This window comes from Hippopotamus amphibius, chromosome 10 (assembly GCF_030028045.1).
Source record: "Hippopotamus amphibius kiboko isolate mHipAmp2 chromosome 10, mHipAmp2.hap2, whole genome shotgun sequence".
NCBI classification, from domain to species: domain Eukaryota; kingdom Metazoa; phylum Chordata; class Mammalia; order Artiodactyla; family Hippopotamidae; genus Hippopotamus; species Hippopotamus amphibius.
In genome coordinates, this window is record NC_080195.1 from 23,442,355 (window position 1) to 23,462,023 (window position 19,669).

At 37.3% G+C, this 19,669-nt stretch overlaps 1 protein-coding gene across 4 annotated transcripts in view; it reads right to left on the reverse strand.

Annotated features, from left to right (window-relative positions):
* Nucleotides 1-1,846: 1,846 nt before the first annotated feature.
* GTF2E2 (general transcription factor IIE subunit 2) overlaps nt 1,847-19,669 on the reverse strand; it is a 70,363-nt gene continuing 52,540 nt past the window's right edge. Inside the window, exons 8-9 of one of the 4 annotated variants that reach the window (XM_057697826.1) lie at nt 4,171-4,286; nt 1,847-2,558 (exon numbers count right to left, since the gene is read on the reverse strand). In XM_057697826.1, coding sequence (XP_057553809.1) covers nt 2,442-2,558; nt 4,171-4,286 — 233 coding nt within the window. In that variant the 3' untranslated portion in view covers nt 1,847-2,441. Of the gene's footprint in view, nt 2,559-4,089; nt 4,287-19,669 lie in introns of all 4 variants that reach the window. The other 3 variants (XM_057697825.1, XR_009047798.1, XM_057697828.1) reach the window with 3 other exon arrangements.

A 19,669-nucleotide genomic window follows, 5' to 3' on the forward strand; every position in this document is an offset into this window, starting at 1 on the left:
AAAATGAAAAGACAATCTATGGACTCAGAAAATATTTGCAAGCCATTTATTTTATGTTAAGGGGGTTAATATCCAAAATATATGAAGAACTTATATACCAAAATAACCACCCCACCCCCAATCCAATTAATAGATGGGCAAAAGATCTGAACAGACCTTCATCCAAATAAGATATACAAATCGCCAACAGGTACCTGAAAAGATGCTCGACATCACTATTCATTAGTGATGCAAATCAAAAGCACAGTAAGATATCACCTCACACCTGTAAGAATGGCTAGTATCAAAAAGACAAGAGATAACAAATGCCAGTGAAGATGTAGAGAAAATGGAATCCTCGTGCACTGCTGATGGGGTTGTAAACTGGTACAGCCACTATGGCTGTAAGTTCCTCAAAAAGTTAACAGAAACTACCATGTGATACTGCAATTCTACTTCTAGGAATATATCCGAAGGAAACAAAAACACTAAGTCAAAAGAGATATCTGCACCCCCATGTTCACAGAAGCATTATTTACAATAGCCAAGACATGGAAACAAACTAAGTGTTCTACAATGGATGAATGGATACACACGAATACACACACACACACACACAACAGAATCTTATTCAGCCATAAAAAAAGGAGGAAGTCCTGTCGTTTGCAATAACATGGATGCACCTTCACAGCATTATGGTAAGTCATACAGAGTAAGCAAATACTATAGGATCTCATTTATATAGAGAATCTTATACAAAAAACAAACAAACAAACAAAACCCAAAAAACTCAGAGAAAGGTCAGATTTGTGGTTACCGGAGGTGTGGTGCAGGGTGAGGGGAAATTGGACAAAGGTGGTCAAAAGGTATAAACTCCAGTTATAAGATAAGTAAGTACTAGGGATGTAACGCACAAGGTGACCACAGATAGCACTGCTGTATGATACATGTGAAAGTTGTTAAAAGTAAATCCTAAGGAGCTCTCATCACTTTTTTTATCTATATGAAATGACTGACATTAACTAAACTTACTGTGGTAACCATTTCATGACGTATGTAAGACAAATCTTATTCTGTACATCTTAAACTTATGCAGTGCTATATGTCAATTATATCTCAATAAAAAGGGGGCAGGGGAATGTACAGACCGCAAAAAGTATGTATACTTGGAGATAAGCTAGCTCCTTTTAAACAGGAAAACTAGTTTATGCCATAAAATATTAAAGCTCTTCCTTCCTAGCAAAAATCCTCTACAAAGCAAGACAGATTGAGTTTCTCATTTTCTAAATTATCGTGAGGAGTCTCAGTTGTACATATTCTCATGCCACATTTTGGGCTTGGATACAAGAAAGAGGTAAGATGACACTGAAATAGGATGACACTGAAAAACGAGAATAAATAGGATAAAAACTAAAACAGCAAAAAGGCTTCTTGTCATCTGCACAAAGTACTTACTGCTTTGGGTTATCATCATAACTTTTTTGAGAACACCAAATCTTGTTTTTATAATTCACTACAATTTCAACTTGTGACATAAGGACCATAACAAATCAACCCAAAGGGCCACCACAGATCGTAAAACAAGCACAGATAAGGAAAATGGGTAGTTTATGCTAGAATGACCATATATTTCCCCAAAAGTCACCACAACTCTTAAGAACTCACATGTTTGACAGCAGCTCTCGTGAGCTCAGCCAGTGATAGAGAGACAGAGGGAGTCTCCACCAGAAGAACCTCAGGGCCAAGTGCCACCAGGGCTGGGACACAGTAATGTCTTCATCCTTGCTGGAGATGGCACGAGAACATGACGTGCAAAATCCAAGAGGCTAAATACTGATTTATCCTTTTAAAAGAAAGCATTAGAAAATCACATGTAGTATACCTTTATTGCTTCACTTGCTAACAAGAGGCACACCCTGGGTTCCAACTATGAAATCCACACGCTCAGCAACACAGCCCAGACCATAGCCTTCAACAACATTCCAGGCAGGCACCTGTGGGAGTCAAAGACCGGAGCTGCCACCTGCCACTGCCAAGAATGGAAAGAAGCAAACTGAATTCATTGACATCTTAGAGCTCCTTCTACAATGATTTTATTATAAATACATTCTTTTGGAATAAACAAATATTGCATTCAAGGCTATCGGCAAACTTGTTCTAAGGTAATAAAAGAGGGAAAATGGAACCAGGAACCACTTACAAGTCAAGATAAATAGCAAAGACACCGGCATGCCAGGCTGAGCGCTTTTCCCCCAAGAAGAAAGAGGAGGTTAACAGGGGACATCACATTTCATCAGCCCATTAATGAAAATAAGATTCGAGTTTGGTAATTTGCACTAGTTCTGTAAACTGAACTGCTCCTCTCCTCAGTCCTAAGTAGTAGAACGAGAAGACAGTCTTCAGATCCCAGGGTCAACAAGAAAGATCTTGACTTTGTAACTCTTTGCTCTCAGAACTGTTCACTACTTGCCGGGTGCGATGTCTGAGTAGTCCTTCAGCACCCCAGCCAAGTGCTCGTTGTGAGTCTTAAACCGTCGCTTTTTCTGTGAAGCAGGCTTTTTCCTTCTCTGAATAGGGGCCTAGAGGAAAAGGTGAAAACAGAAACAGCAGCTACTCAGAGCAGTAATATGAGGAGGACTTACAAAAGATGCCCCAGAAACCAGCAGCAAAGAGATGCAGAGTTTGTGACCTATTTTCTGTTCTGCAGCCCAGCCTCACATACATCCCTCCACACAATCCTGGTTCGCAAACATGAACCAGGGCTCTCTGTTACAGTGAAGCATATACCTCCAACCTGGAATAAATGGGCTGACATGAAAACTTATCAGAACTGTTCTAGGCACTAAGTGGATAAAAAGAGAGGCAAACAATCTCTTTTGTTTTTCATCTCTATTATCGGGTTTAAAATTTTATCCACCATTAATTACCAATAAAACAAAGACCTGAAGGGATTTCCCTGGTGGCGGAGTGGTTGAGAGTCTGCCTACCAATGCAGGAGACGTGGGTTGGTTCCCTGGTCTGGGAGGATCACACATGCCGCAGAGCAACTGGGCCTGTGCACCACAACTACTGAGCCCGCATGCTGCAACTACTGAAGCCCACGCACCTGGAGCCCAAACTCTGCAACAAGAGAGGCCACCACAATGAGAAGCCAATGCACCACAAGGAAGAGTGGCCCCTGCTCTCCACAACTAGAGAGAAAAGCCTGCACGCAGCAATGAAGACCCAACATAGCCAAAAAATAAGTAATAATAATAAAGTAACACAAACCTATTAAAGAAAAAAAGACCTGAAGCCAATACAGCAAAATACAGAGATATTGCAAAGCTGGGAAGTGGATGAGCAGAGGGTCTGTTAACTATTGTCTTTTCTTTACTAAATACCTGAAATGTTAATATCACACGATATTAACAAACAAAGCAATGATAGGAAACCACGAAGTGCTGCCATCACACTAATTCTTGGAGATCACTGGCAATAAATTTTCCCTTTTAAAGGAATCCTAAAACTTCACTGAATAAAACACAAAGTCACAAAGAAGGCAAGCTACAAGGCACGATGACAGACAAGGGAAAGAGGGTGTTAGTGAAATATTCCTCATTCTGGCTTTGTCCCTGGACTGCAGAGAGCTGGTTAGCTGGTACAAGGCAATTCACAAGTCTTCATTCAATTACAAATCCCTCCAATGAGCAGGATTTGGGGGCTACAAAACAGTAGCACCTGGTTCCTAAGGGATCTGAAAGTCAACAAGGACAATTCAATGCGATCAGGGCTAAGGCAAGCCAGGCACCAAGATCATGGAGCTCTGGGAGCAAGGGGGAGTGGAAGCAACAGGATAAAGATCACCAAGGCCAGGATGATAGAGCAAGTTCCTGGCAGAAGCTGGGAGGACAACTCGTGGGCACTACACGTCCTATGGCTGGAGACTGAGAGCAAGCACTGCCAGGACAGGGGCTGGAGAGGGGACAGGGGAGGCTCTCGGATACCTGGGGAGCAGCATCTGAGGGCAAAGAGATCCGCTGGCTCTCAATACATCAGATGTGATCTGAATGCATCTGACCAAGGTCATGCGATTAGGACGTGAGAAAAAAGGGAGGGAGAACTACCTACCTGTTCTTCCGAGAGCGGCACAGGAAGCAGGCTAACAGTTCAAAGGGCAGACAATTACATTTTCTTCTAGAGAGTACATACCACTTTCTTTGGTCCAGATTCCTGCATGGAAGAAATACCCTGTCGCTTCAGATACTCTTCAATTTTCTCCTCATCCATTGAATCCACAGTGACACTCCTCCACAGTTTCTGAAACTCTGTGCCAAGACAGTAGTTATTGTACAACAGATGTTTACAAGCTATGACATCTCAGTGATCGAAATCAGACTTCAATATTATCTCCTCTGATCTCAGCACATCTGAGATTTCATTATAAAAACATAGGAAGTAAGACAGGAACATTCAGATGCTGGACACAGAGGAGCAGAAGGGCCTGGGAACACAAACTGCATCCCTACAGACCAGATCAGCACTGCTCTATTTTTAGAGTCTATAAATGAAGGGCCATGTGATTGAGGCCTCCCCGCTTTCCTGGGAAGAAAGGCAGTTGACCCTTGCCTTCTATTCCAGAAATCAGTTCTCTCCATTGAAATAGTTCAAATTCCTGCTCATATCCCATGAGCCCAGTATACCCCACTTCCTCTTCTATAAGAGAAAAGAAACACATAGGGAGATGAGGAATCAAAGTTTTATACAGGAATGAGAGGTTTACAACAGTTTATTTAAGAAAAAAAGGTCTTTTGAAATCAAATAAACCGCGGGTGGGTGACTAAGAGGTCATAAAAGTGAGGGGAGGAATACTGAGACAGTAACACTGTCCCACATGCCCTGGAAGACAAAGGAGAAAGGCCTTCCATCCAGCCTACTCCTTGTTCGCAGAGACTCCTGGCCCCTCTACCACATCACTATTTTTGCAACCAAGAGAGATCACAACTGGGACATTCCAGAATGAAACTCATTTGCACCTTAAATTCTGTCCCTAAAAACAGGCTCAAATAACCAGGTTTCATGTCATTATTAACATCTACTTTCAAACACAAAAAATTTCTTATGATGGCAAATCATAACATGTATGTACTCTGGATGGCAAAAAAAGGAAAGCTCCCTGGGTACCCTGAGGCTGTGGGCTGGGCCTCCTGCTCACCACAGGCTGTAAGCATCCGCGTGCGCACACATGACCCCGTAAGTGTGTGATACTGTGCTGGACCAGGTTGTTCTCCTCTTTCCTATTTCAATACATATTACAATGAAGCAAATGATGCCCTAACAGCTGGGTTAGGAAATTTGTTTTCTGCCACACACACAAAAGCCTTTTGTTGTTGTTGTTGACGACAGCGACCAAATGCAAAAATGACAATCTACTACAAAGAATTCAAACTGTGCAGTTATTTCAATCCAAAACATCTCTAAATGAAAATTTTTTTAATTTCTATAGATACACTAGGAGCTCTTCCTCATGTACACTCCCTGAACTTTCATCTGCATCGATTACAGAAACCAGTTAACAGATGACTATTTGTTTGCATGACTTTCTCAGCCCCTCGAAGGGCTATGAGCTCCTCAGGAGCGGATATTCTATTTCGTAAGTTTCCCACTATGGTTTGCACTGAATTTAGTGCATGCGCATCAATTTGATCACTGAACATATGAAATCCTATCATCTGGGAATCACAGAGTATCTAGTTTTTTACATTTTTTAAACTTTTTTATTTTAAAATAATTTTACATTAACAGAAGAGCTGCAACATTAGTACACAGAATTCCAGGTACAGGCTTTGCCCAGCTTTTCCTAATGTTAACACTGTATATAATCTTAGTAAAATTATTTCAACTAATAATACAAGCCTATTACCTAATCTACAGACCTTACCAGTTTTAGCACCAGTGTCCCCGCCCTGGTCCAGGACCCCACCTGGGATCCCACTGTGTCTAGCTGCTGTGTCTCCTTGCTCTAGGCTCTAAGTGTGCCTGGTCTCTCCCTCGTCTCTCAGGACCATGACACTTCTGAGGAGTTTCTGTAGTTATTTTATACTATGGCCCTCAATGTGGGGTTGTCTGATATCTCCTTGTGGTTAAACTGAGGTTATACATTTTGGGCAGGAATATCACCAAGAAGACATTGTGCCCTTCTCAGGGCCTAACGTCGAAGGTCCGTGATGTTCACATCTTATTACTGCGGCTATTAGAATGATGGCTGGTTTAGGTGGTGTCTGTCAGATTTCTCCACCATGAAGCTATTATTTTTCCCTTTGTAATTAATAAGTGTCCTGTGGGGAGATTTACTGACACTATGCCTACTAAACACCCAGTTTCTCAAATGCTACTTGTGGGTTTGCCTGACAGCATGTTACTTCCATCATTTCTTTCATATATATGGATCAGAATTCTACTGTAAAGGAGACTGGTCTCAATCCATTTATTGAATTGTTAACTTAGTACGGATTCATGGATATTTTATTTCATGAATTATAACCCTTTACTATCATTATTTATTTTGTTTTTCAAATATCCTGGCTTTGGTCACTAAGTCCCTTCAAATTGTTCCTGGTCTTCTTTTCGACCTGCTTCCCTTTTTTGTTGTTTGGGGTTCTTTTGAGCACTCTCTTACTTTCTGGTACCGAAACATGTTCCAAGCTCATCTTGCATTTCCCCAAACTTGGAATCAACTCTGCCAAGCAGTCCTGACTCCTTTTACTGAAGAATGGTATTTAGAAACCAAAATCTAGGCATCCTAGTCTCTTTTTCTAGTAATCACGTTCCTTTTTTTGAAAACCGCAAATGATTAGGGGACATCAAATTTAAACACAAATGATTGTTTTAGCAGATTATCTCCAGGTATCATGAAAGTCAGTCAGACTCTATAAGGGTAAATAAAATAGGAATTGTTTAAAAATCTGCTGTCTTTTAACAGAAAAGAAGAAAACAGGATAGGATTTTAAAACTCAGATTTGACCCTTTCAATTGAAGGGAACCCTGTCCTACTTGAGCTAAGAATGAAAACTATGTAACAGAAAAGGAAAGAAAATAAGCAAATTCATTAATAAGGCTTTGCTTAAATTCCCAAATAACTCATTCATGTTTTGGCTACACTCAGAGCTTTCCTGTGAAATACAAAACTAGCAGAATAGTGCAGACTGTGGAGCCACAGGGTCTGGGTGTGGAACCCAGTGACCCCATTTACTAACTATGTCACATGGGGCAAATTACTTAACCTTTGCCTCAGTTTCCTGATTTGTAAAATTGGGATGATAATAATAATACGTATTTCATAGAGCTGTGGGGATTAAATGAGTTAATAAATGTAAAGCACTGAGAATAATGCCTGCAAAGGAAAAAGCACTATCTATATCTGTCCTAGTTACCATCATCATCTGACACCTATCATCTCTCATTTCTGAGTGCTAATGCCTTTAAGGAAGGCAGATGAATCTGGCTTCTTTCAATAAGCATGACTCATCTGAGATTTATCCATGTTGTTGGGCATGTCAGTACTTTGTTCCTTCTTATTGTGAAGCTGTATTCCATTGTAACGATGTACCACACTTGGGGGCGATAAAGGGACGGTTAAAGGGCATTTGAGTTCTTTCCAGGTTTTGGCAGTTATGAATAAAGTTGATATGTACATGGGTTTTGAGTGAAGCTGGGTAAAAACCTAAGAGTGGGATGGCTGGGTCATACATACAGTTTTACACATAACAATGTAGTAATAAACATAATAATGGACCACGCCTCACACTGTAGGTAAAAATTAATTCAAAATGATCAAAGATCTAAATACAAGAGCTAAAACAGGGACTTACCTGGTGGCACTGTGCTTAAGAATCTGCCTGCCAATGCAGGGGACATGGGTTCAATCCCTGCTCCAGGAAGATTCTACATGCCACAGAGCAACTATGCCCATGTGCCACCATTATTGAGCCTGTGCTCTATAGCCCGTGAGCCACAACTATTGAGCCTGTGCTCTAGAGCCCGTGAGCCACAGCTATCCAGCCCATGCACCTAGAGCCCGTGCTCCGCAATGAGAAGCCGCCGCAATGAGGAGCCTGCACACCACAATGAAGAGTAGCCCCCATTCGCCACAACTAGAGAAAGCCTGTGCAGCAACGAAGACCCAATGCAACCAATAAATTAATTTTAAAAAAAGTTAGTCATTGGAATTACCAAACAATTCAGCAATTCCACTCCTAGGTATGTACTTAAAAGAAATGAAAAATTATGTCCACACAAAAACGTGTACATGAATGTTCATAGCATCATTCACAACAGCCATAAAGTAGAGTCAACTCAAATGCCCATCAACTGATGAATGGATGAATAAAATGTGATATATCCATAATGTAATGTAATGTTCTTTCTTAATGGAAGCGTTTAATGCTCCTTCCCTTTAAGCACTGCTACAGCCACATCCCATGAATTTTGATATCTTGTGCTTTCACTTTCCTTTAATTCAACATACTTTTTTACTTCCCTTGTGATTTCCTCCTCAAACCATGAGTTATTTAAAAGTGTTACTTAATTTTCAAATATTTTGTAGCGTTTCCAAATATATCTCTGATTTCTAATCTAATTCCATTACGATCCAAGCACATCTTTTACATGCTTTCAATTCTTTTAGATTCATTAAGGTTTTGGGGCCTAGAATACCATCTGTCTTGGTGAATATTCCATGTATGTTGGAAAACATATGTATTCTGTTTTGGGGTAGTCTTGCTTCATAAATGTCAATGAGGTCAAGCTAGTTGATAGTAAGGATAGAAAAGTCTTAATAATAATTTTCCATCTATTTGTTTAATCAATTACTGAGAGAGGAGTGTTGTGAAATTCAATCTTAATTGTGGGTTTGTCTATCTCCTTTCAGTTATATCTATCTTTAACTCAGGTATTTTAAAGTTCTGTTGTTAAATATGCACATATTTAGGACTATTATATATTCTTGGAGAACTGAACCCTTTACCATTATGTAATGTTCCTCTTTATCCTTGGTAATTTTCTGTTCTGAGGTCTACTTTGCTTGATACGAATACTCTAGCTTTCCTTTCATTAGCATGATATATTATTTTATATCCTTTTACTTTTGACCCATGTCTTTATAAAGTTTCTCATAGACAGCGTATCATGCTAGGGTCTTGCATTTGTATCCAATCTGAAAATCTGCCTTATTATGTTTAGACAATTTACATCTGTCTCAATTAGTATGTTTAGATGATTTTACAGTGAGAAGTATATGATTTTGTATGTTTAAACATATGAAAATCTGTCTTAGTATGTTTAATGATTTACATTTAACACAATTACCACTTAATGTGGTTGGAATAAAATCTATCATCTTGCTCACTGTTTCTATTTGTTTCATCTACTCCCTTTTTCCTTCTGTTCCTGTGTTCATCTGAATTAAATATATTTTTGTGGCTCCATCTTTATTATTATTATTTATACTTTTCTTTATGGAGATACATGTAATTGACATACAACACTGTATTTTTTTTTGTATTAGTTTTAGATGTATAACAAAATGATTTGATATATGTATATATTGTGAAAAGATTACCACAGTAAGTTAACATAAATCACCTCACATAGTGATAATCCTTTTTCTTGCAATGAGAACTTTTAAGACCTACTCTCTTAGCATCTTGCAACTGTACAATATAGTAAACTATAGTTTTTTTTTAAATTGTTTTAGTGGTTGTCCTAGAGTTTACAATACACATCTTTAACTAACCAGAGTCTAACTTCAAGTAAATTATACCACATCACATGTAAAGATGTTATAATAGTATATTCCCTGACTTTTGAGCTACTGTCATAAATTTTACTTTTAAGTATGCTCTAAACACAGATTTCATCTCCAATATTTTTGCTTGGTAGTCAGTTATCTTTCAGTGATGAAAAACTTTTAATTAAAATTTTTAATTAGACAAACATGGATTTTATACTTATTTTCACTGATTCCATTTACAGCACACTTACTTCCTTGTATAGATCCAAGTTTCTGTCTAGTATCACATCCCCTCTGCCTAAAGAACTTCTTTAGGGTTTCTGGTAATGCAGGTCTCATGACAATGAGTTCTCTCAGTTTCTGTGATACTGAGAGAATATTCCTCTTGAGAGTATTTGGCCTTCGTTTTTTAAAGATTACTTTTGCTGGATACAGAATTGTGGGTTGAAAACTTTTTCCCTTTTAGCTCTTTGAAGATGTGACTGCACTATGTTTTGGTTTGCACAGCGTCAAATGACAAGTCTGCTGTAATTCTTTTTTCCTCTGTAATGAGCTTTTTCCTCTGACTACTTCAATATTTTCTCTTCACCTTCGGTTTTTAGCAGTTTGAATATGCTATGCCTAGGTGTTTCTCTGTCATTTGTTTCCTTTGGGGGACTTTTTTGCCTCCTGTTCTCTGAGCTTCCTGGACCTTTGATTTGGTGTCTATCATTAATTTTAAAAAATACATGGTCATGATTTCTTCTGTCCCATTCTCTTTCTCTTTGCCTTCTGAGATTTTAATTATACATTCAGACCATCTGATGTTATCTCACAGCTAACGGAGCCTCTGCTGTATTTCTTCACATTTGTCTCTTTGCATTTCACTTTAATTTGTACTGGCCTATCTTGCAGTTTACAGATTCTTTCCTTGGTTATGCCAAGCTGACTAATGAGCTTACTGAAGGCACTGTCTCTGTTACTGTGCTTTTAATTTCTAGAATTTTCACTTGATTTTCTTACAATGTCTCTCTGCTGAAATATCCTACCTGATCATGCACGCTGTCTGCCTTTTCTACTAGAGGCCGTAACATATCAACCAGAGTTATTTTAAATTCCAAGTCTGACAGTTCCAGTATCTGTGTCCTAAGAATATAGTTCTGTAAACTCCCTGTCTCAAAAGTGCTTTGCTTTTCCTTGCTTCTTTTTATGCCTCATCATTTTTTTGAAAGCAGGATATCCTCTGTAGGACAGCTGAGACTGAGGTAAATAGTTTTTATGCCAGGATATGGGCACGCCCTTCCTTCTGCAGGGCCTGCAGCGTGTGGAGGTAGAGGCATTCTACTGTCAGAACACACACTTGGTTTGGAATTTGTTGCTGCTGTGGTCACCCATGAGGCACCACAGGCTCCAAACTCCTCCAGCCATACCTTGTGCTCAGGGCAGAGACTGCTTTGCCAGCAGTTTTTCCGCAGTGTCTGCTCAACCTGCTTCTTTAGGTCTTCCCATTGCTGCACCTTTGATGGTGTGTCAGCCTCCATGCTCCTGTGACACTCATGCAATTCCACTGTTACCTGTTATGCCACACCTGTCAGCCTGGTATGGGGTGGGAGTTCTCTGATATTCCGATGAAGCCTCAGCTGTGGTGTCTGGGGGCGGCCTCCTCAGTGTTCCTGCCCCGCCCCCTCTGCGGAAGTTCTGGGCCCAGCATATAGTCCTGCCCCTTCTCTGGGGTGGAGGATGTTTCTTTCTTTTCTTCTCACAGGAGTTTAAGGCTTTTGTCTCGTAGGAGACAGGAAGGGAGGAGAAGTCAGACAGGGCTTCACATCTTTTCTGAAATGTCTACTGCTCCCCACCTCCAGACCTGCCCAACGAGGCCAGCAACCCCACCCTGGCCTCTGTTCTGCAAGCATCCAGGGGAGTCTGTGGAGAAGAGCCTATGAGTGGGTGCAAACTCCCACTCATCTGCAGCCCCCAGAGGTTCTATATTCGCTTGCTAGTCCACACTAAGCCTTTAGCAGGTCATTAAACATTTTAAGTGAATTTTTCTGAGCGCTGTTTATGTTCTCTGTCCCAGGTAAACAAGGGTTTGCACCCCATCTTTTCGTGGAGGTGCCTATCTTTCCTTAGATTTCAGGTTAGGTGGCTGCCCTGCAACCTCAGCTCTCTGATGGAGTCAAGAAAACAATAAATTGGCAGCTGTCTAGAGTTTGTTGTTCTAAGAGTGGGAATAGTGCTTTCTCCAGCTTTCTCTAAGTGAAAGCTATAAGTCCCCAACTATCGATCTTTTAGCCAAACTTTAAGAACAGTGTGACTAACATGACTAGCTCTGCTCATGACAGGTACATATGAGAGAAAACAGCTTCAGGTCAAACTTGCACATCAGCAATAAAAACATTTAATTCCAAAAAAGCACACAAAACTGTTTTAACATGTATACCATATCTGGGAATTTACATGTCAAATGTATCACAGCTGCTGAAGGAATTACGTCACACACAAAAGAACAGTTCTGACATTTTAAACATGACTTGTTAAATTCTAACTATCAACTTGTAACAACTGTAGTCACTTATTTAGAATAAGTAATACATGATATAACTGTATAACAACTATACTGTGTACCTCTCTTTGTATAACAAAAGGTAAGGAGAAAAAAATACATAGAACAAAAATACCTTTCACTCAGTGTTAAATTTCACTCAGTTCACTTTTTACCAAGCCTCTGTGTTACCAACACTGCAAAATTTCAGTTCCCTGAAGACTGAAACTACTTTCACTTTGTACCTGATGTGTACAGAGTTTATATACCTCGGGCCACTTATGACACAGGCCAATATGACAGCAGCGATCTGGAAAGCCAGTCTGTGTTAATGTACCACCGAAAAGAATATAAACACTATACATTTTCATAGTACAATGGAACTGAAAGTACATTAAAACAAAATTTAACTACTTCCCTTTGCTAAAAGAAACATCACTTGAGCTGTATTCAGAGGAAAATGCCTGAATAAAAGCTCTTTAATGTCTTTGTTTCAATAAAACATTTCTAATTTAATCCATGGCTTTCCTTAGCTCAATGCTATTGCAGTGTTTAAATAATACATCTACTATGTAAATGTATTATAGCTGCATAAATACTTAAGATGAACACTGGAAGGCAGGGCCTAATTTTAGAGGCAGGATCTCACAGGATCCTGAATTTAATTACTTTTTAATGTATGTAGGGACAGAAAATGCTCAGATTTTCTGACAGAGGTACAAAGAGAAATAAACCGGTGTAAATTTTATAAAAATCACTGCAAGGAAATACAAATTGAAATCAAGATCATCTTTATTTTCTGTGAGGCTGGCAAAGTCAACTAAAAACATCTAGCACTACTGAGGGTAAAGAAGTGGATACCCTTCGCATATAAATTGGTCCCAAAAAATTGGTGCACACTTTAGGATGGGCATTAGGCAGGCTACTCAAATTTTCTTCAAACATGCCCTATCTTTTGACCCACCAATTATACTTTAAGAAAACTACAATAAGGAGATAACAGGGCAAGAGTACATATATTTATGTGCAAGGATTGAGCATTATTTATAATAGCATATAGCAAAAAAAAAACTAAATTTTTCTCTGTGGAGCATCAGAAAAAGTGTTGTAAAGTATGTCCATAACTGGAATACCATATAGCTATTTAAAAATGACCTAAAAGAGCATCAAGGCCCCAGGGGAGTAGCTGCTGGGAGGAGTCCTGGATTCTAAGCATAAAGTTGAAATCGCTGAAGCTTCCAGGCAGAAAAGAACAAGTTACCGGCAATGGGGGGACAGTCAGATTGTCATCAGGCTTCTTACAGGAACACCACCTAACATTATGTCACTGCCATAGATCAGTGTCTCCGAATGAACGGACTCCGCTTCTTTGCTACCTGTCTAACCAACTGCAAGACCACAGATCCACTGAGTTAATAACCAGACAGCTAAATAAAGTATCCAGATGAGTAAGATTAACACACCTAGTATATTTTGGTACTATTTTATATTTTTAATGCTACTAATAATAGCTAACCTGCTGTTACTATGATTTCTTACTATGTGCCAGGTTCTGCTCCAAGTATTTTTATTTATAGTAACTCATTTAATCCTCATAAGGACCACTGAAGTACAGATATCACTATTCCTATTTTATAGATGAGGAATCTCAGGCAGAGAGGGGTTAAGTATTATTAGGCAGTATCTTGCCGAAGCTAATAAGGAGCAGAGCCAAGATTTAAACCTACAGGTCGACTACTCAGACCAGCCTCTTGACCAATGCATTTATACTGCCCCTAAATGAATAAGATACTGATTTATGGAAATAATCACCTCTGTGAAATAAAACACATACCTAGGTCCAGCTACTCTGGGTTCACTTATCGATTTAATTCTTTTTAATTACTACACAACAGACGCTCTCCTTACTTATGCTATATCTCATTTTCTGGACATTTGCTTCTATCACAGATAGAATGAAGGGTGAATCTTCAGTGTGACTGAAAGCTTGTTCACTCAAGATTTCTGTTCTATGGCTAATACTGCCACCTAGTGGGCTAAAACAAATAACTTCATCAGCATAATTAAGACGAAACATTTGAGAAGTAAAATACAAAAAAACACAGACAGATGGACAGTGAGAAAGACAAATGTTAAGATATGCATCTGTTTTCAATAGGTCTTCTCTGGAAACACATAATTTAAATCATTAACAAAAAAATTCAGTTTTTAAAATTAGTGATTTACACCATATCAACACTTTCAACTAAAAGAATGGCATTTTACCCCTGAGGTACCTGTCACCCACGGGGTCTCTACAGCACTGTATGAACACCACAATGACATATGTATGACATACTGTACCATATGTGTACCCAAGTCATTCACCCCTCGGCCTGGGCTCAAGGACAGAAATCATTCACTCTGCTAAACCTCACATCACTGAATGTGCTCAATGAAGGAATGCATAAAAAGAAGCTTGAAGACCACATATCATAATATCCATTTCTGTTTCATAAATATAAACTGTACCTTCAATATAATTCTCAACCTGGGCAATTCTGCTCCTCAGGGAACTTTTGGTAATGACTGGATACATTTTGGGGTGTCACACTGTGGGGAAAGGTACACTGCTGGCATCTAAGGCAGCCAAGGATGCTGCTAATCTTCCCACAATGCACTGTGAACAACCCTGACACCAAAAAAATTATTCTGCTCCAAATGTCAATACTGCCAAGGTTGAAAAACCCTGTGTTCTCCCAACTATCTTTATTAGAAAGTATACAGATTAATGATAAATACCAGTTTATAATAAACTGAGCCTAGAACCCAATTCTGTTTTACATATATAAACAAAGTATACTGGTTTAATACACACTTGATTTTCTAAGAATATACAGTGCATAATGTATATAAATATAGTACAATTAACCTGCGTAAAAAAATCACAGAAAAGCTACACCTCGTATTTTTTAGAACTTTACCAAGAATTATTTATCACTTAAGGAAAATACCAATTATAGTATGTAAGCTGCCAGTAAATCACACCTTTATTAGTTCACTTGTAGCTATTACATTCAATGGTAATTCTACATAAAAATGTAAACAGCTATTTCATTTATATTCCATTTATATTCTAGTATGTATAAATGTGCTTGAACAATTACGAATATTGAAACAAATTTTTAAAATATAAATCAATTTTTTTCTCTTTATTTTACAGTTAGTGTATTATACTGACTTAAGAAATCCTGTGTAAAGGTAAATTATATTACCTATGAATTTTATTTTAACAAGAACAAAGAAGATATTATAAAATATTTGTTATAAAAACAGCCCACTGAATCTGATTAAACAATTAAAAACCAGCAGCTTACCAAAAAAAAAAAAATCAGTTATTCCTCCAGCCTTTGCGCTCTACCTACACAACTGCACACACACGGGCACTGTCCTAATACTTCCTAAGGCTGGTTCTATCTCACTCTTCATCTTTTTTCACAGGGGTCTTCTCTGAGCTCCACCCTTCCCATTATCTTACTAGCTTGGCACATACCCCATTTACTTCTTTCCCAGCATTTGATACACTCTGCAATCATTTTTTGCTTTGTACATTATTTTGTATATTTTATATATTATTGGATAATATTTTGCAATTATTTTCCCCTTTAGAATGTAAGCTTCATAAAGGCAGACACTATCCTATGTTGTTCACCACTGTATCCCCTACAATAGCAAAATGACCACGGCATACTACAGGAGATCAATAAGTATTTGTTGAAAAAATAGATTCATGAATAAATGATCATAGGTTATAACAAAAATCTCAGAAAACATGAACTAGAGAGTAAAAAGAGAATAAAGTTGATAAACTGATACCAACAGGTTTAAGCAAATTACTTAAAGATATAAAGAGAACTACTTTATATATGAACCAAAAATAAACTACACAATTTACAAATAAATAATAGGGGGAATATATCAGATAATGAAGACAGTAAATACAAAATGACACTCCGAACTGGTTCAGAAAGTTAAAACTATATGCCACCTACAAAGGAAATATCTAAAAAAAATAAACATATAAAGTAACAGAATGGGCAAAAATATATCAGTCAAATTTTTTTTTTAAAAAGGCAAAGGGTTAGAAAGTCATATGAAATAAAGCTCAATTTCAAGTAAAGTAACATTAAATATGACTGAATAATGATTATGGATACAATTCTTAAACTATGACTGTCAAGAACATTTATAAACCAAAAACTGCAGGAAAATATATAAAGCAGTAAGTATTGGAAGTATTGGCAAAATTAACAAAAATATAAAAGCAATAAGAGATGTTAACATTTGCTCCGTCACTGGTCAGATCAAGTAGTCAAAAAACTAATATGTAAAGGGTAATCTGATAACTTTCTTTTAAAACAAAACACAACAGCAACAAAAGTAAAACAGATAAACCAAGAGCTAACCTAACAAAGAAATAGGGAGAAAGTCCAAATACAAAGAGTGAGCAATAAAAAGGGAAAATAACAGACAAAATTAAACAAGTTCTAGGGCTAAACTATACAAAATTACATGCTATTAAATTTCAGAATTTAAAATAGATGATTTTTGTAGGAAAATAAAAATTACCAAAATTGATTCACAAGATAGAAAACTTAAAGAAGGTCATAACCAAAGAAGATGCTAAGAATGTCCAAAAAAGGAAGCCAGATACATTCATGGGTGTATGCTTTCAAATCTTTAAGGAATCCAACATTCTCCTAAAGAAAGGTAAGGAAGGAAAGGCAGGAAAGGGAGAATGGGTGGGAAGGAGGGAGAAAGGAAGACCAGCACTTCTCTTTTTATGAATCCAGCATACACCCTACCAAACCCTGAGAAGGCACACTGAAACAGAAAACTGACTACACTAAGCAAAAATCCTTAAATACAATAGTAAAAAAGAACACAGAAACACTTAAGCCAAAGAAGGGTTACTCTAGGACTAAAAGCATGGTTCAATAGTGAGAAATCTAGTAATGTATTTTACCAATAGCAATAAATATTTTAAAAAATGCAAAGATAATTTACTGTTTACCTTCCCAATACCTTCCTGATTTGTATGTCTGTTTCATTAACATAAAAAATACATATACACATATCCACCATAAAGGTCTGTGAGGATATTTGCTGCAGCAATGTTAAATGTTTAAAAATCCATTCATCAGACACACCCATAAAATCATAGAATATCTGTAGTATAGAGAAAGTAAACTAGAAAAATAAACATTCAACTATTTACAGAACTTTCTTCTAGATGTGTGGGATTTTACTAACAAGCATATAAGATTTACTTTTATAATCTGAGGTGGGGGTGAAAATCTTCATTTTGTCTTTATAGCCAAGCAATGAGGAGATGGGAATAGTTTAAGCCAGCAAAGGTCATAAAACATGGTAAATGAAAACAGGTAATACTAAGGAACAGAACTCTAGGTAAAAAACACACAAACAGGAAAACACTGAGCAAAGTTAAACAACAGTATCCACAGAAAGCACACAAGAAAAATCACAATGGCTTAGTACAAGGACTACTGTGAGGATTACTGCTAAATCAAAGTGTACTCCTAAAATTTCTCCAGTGAAATACTATCAAGAAATCCTACAGTTTCATGCTACTCTTATAGAGCCACTGCAATCTCTCTCCTATCAAACACTTGCCTCAGTTTAAACATCTACTTGCAGAACAGATATGCTACACTATGCTGCCATCTAGAGAGCAGACTTAACACTAAAAACTCCCACTGAGAAAGCTTATGTGGTTGAAAGTGCCAAGATAAATCAAAGAGAAACTAAAAGCAGTGATGCACTATACTGGGAAGTAGAAAAGAGAGACAGGTGTTGGAATCAAAAAAAATGATTAAGAATAAATCATTAGACAATGTTTCAAGTTAAAAAAATAAATAACAGTATAAGCATATTATTTAGCAAGATGGGAAAAACTACCAGAAGAAACTAAAATAAAACCAGTTAAGTTACTTGCCATAAAAGAGACTGGAATTAGAGAAAGGAAAAGCACATCTGCTTTTCATTGTGAGATCTTCCTTACTATCTGAACATGTGATACTTGTGATGTCTTTTTTTTTTTAATATTGCAAAAATTTTTTTCAAATGCACTAACTATGCCTAAGAATAAAGGAATCAGTTGTTTCTTTAAACTCAAAAGGACTTAAACATCAAGTCTATCCGTACAGTTTTCAAAAGGAAGAAATCAATCTGACAATTATAAAAGTTTACATCGCACCAAAATTCCAAGTAAGAGACTCAGGCAATACAAAAATTCCTCAGCCAAATCTTTCTTACATGAGCACTTATGACTAAAACATAGAGAAGGAACTGACTACTACCTTATTTACATAGAGGAAGCTTACCTTATTTATTAGAAATGGCATTACAGAAGAGCCAGGATACTTTGCAAATTTTCATTTAATTGACATTTATTGAGAACTATATATCAATACAAGATACTCTCAATGAGGATTTTCACAAAAATACAATATTCTACTTCCTAAAAAAAAACCATGGTCACCTAAGTAACTTTAGGTTGAGGAAACTACAGCACCACAAGCCTGATTATCTATAGCCAGATAACACATAAAAGAAAAACTTAGGGTTACTGTACAAATTACAAATCATAATCAAGACAGGTTTGGGCTCTATAGGCACAAGATTTATAAATGCACTTCTTAGGCAAAATTATTCATTCAATAGAATCTCTTTTATTTAATGTCACAAAAAGAGTCAATATGACTACCAGGCTGGCACAGCGATAGTTTCACTGTTGGGAGTCTATACTACCATTGTACTATATGTCTTTCTATATTGTTAAAATATTTTGCTGGGAGTTTTGAAATTTTATAATTAAAATGTTCAACTCTTTTCTTGTCTTTTAATAAAACTTCAAAATTAATACAAATTTAGAGTAAAAGATATTTGTATAAATGAGAATATCTACTTGCATAGAAAAGAAATTTCTCATGACTAAACTCTTGTTTAATTACTATTTTACCTGAAAATATTGATGAAATAAACTAAAATCCACAACATAAGTATCACACATTTAGTAGAAAACAACATATAGCTTAGCATACAACTCTAAAACTGCCAGAGAGAAAAAATTAATCTCCTTTCTTATCCAAGCTGATAATGAAAAAATTCATGTTATTTAAGAGAATATCAGTCTCCCCAAAAAGTTTATTCTTTTCCCCATCCTGCATCAAGCTTTCACATCAAGATAAAAAGTAATATTTGTAAAACAACAGAAATAAAGAAACTCCTCTTTGGTACAGTTGAGCTATGAGCATAAGAAATCATGAACTGCTATACTATGACTGTAAGTACAATTAACCTAAAATCTTTCAAATTACATATTTCAAATTACATCATGA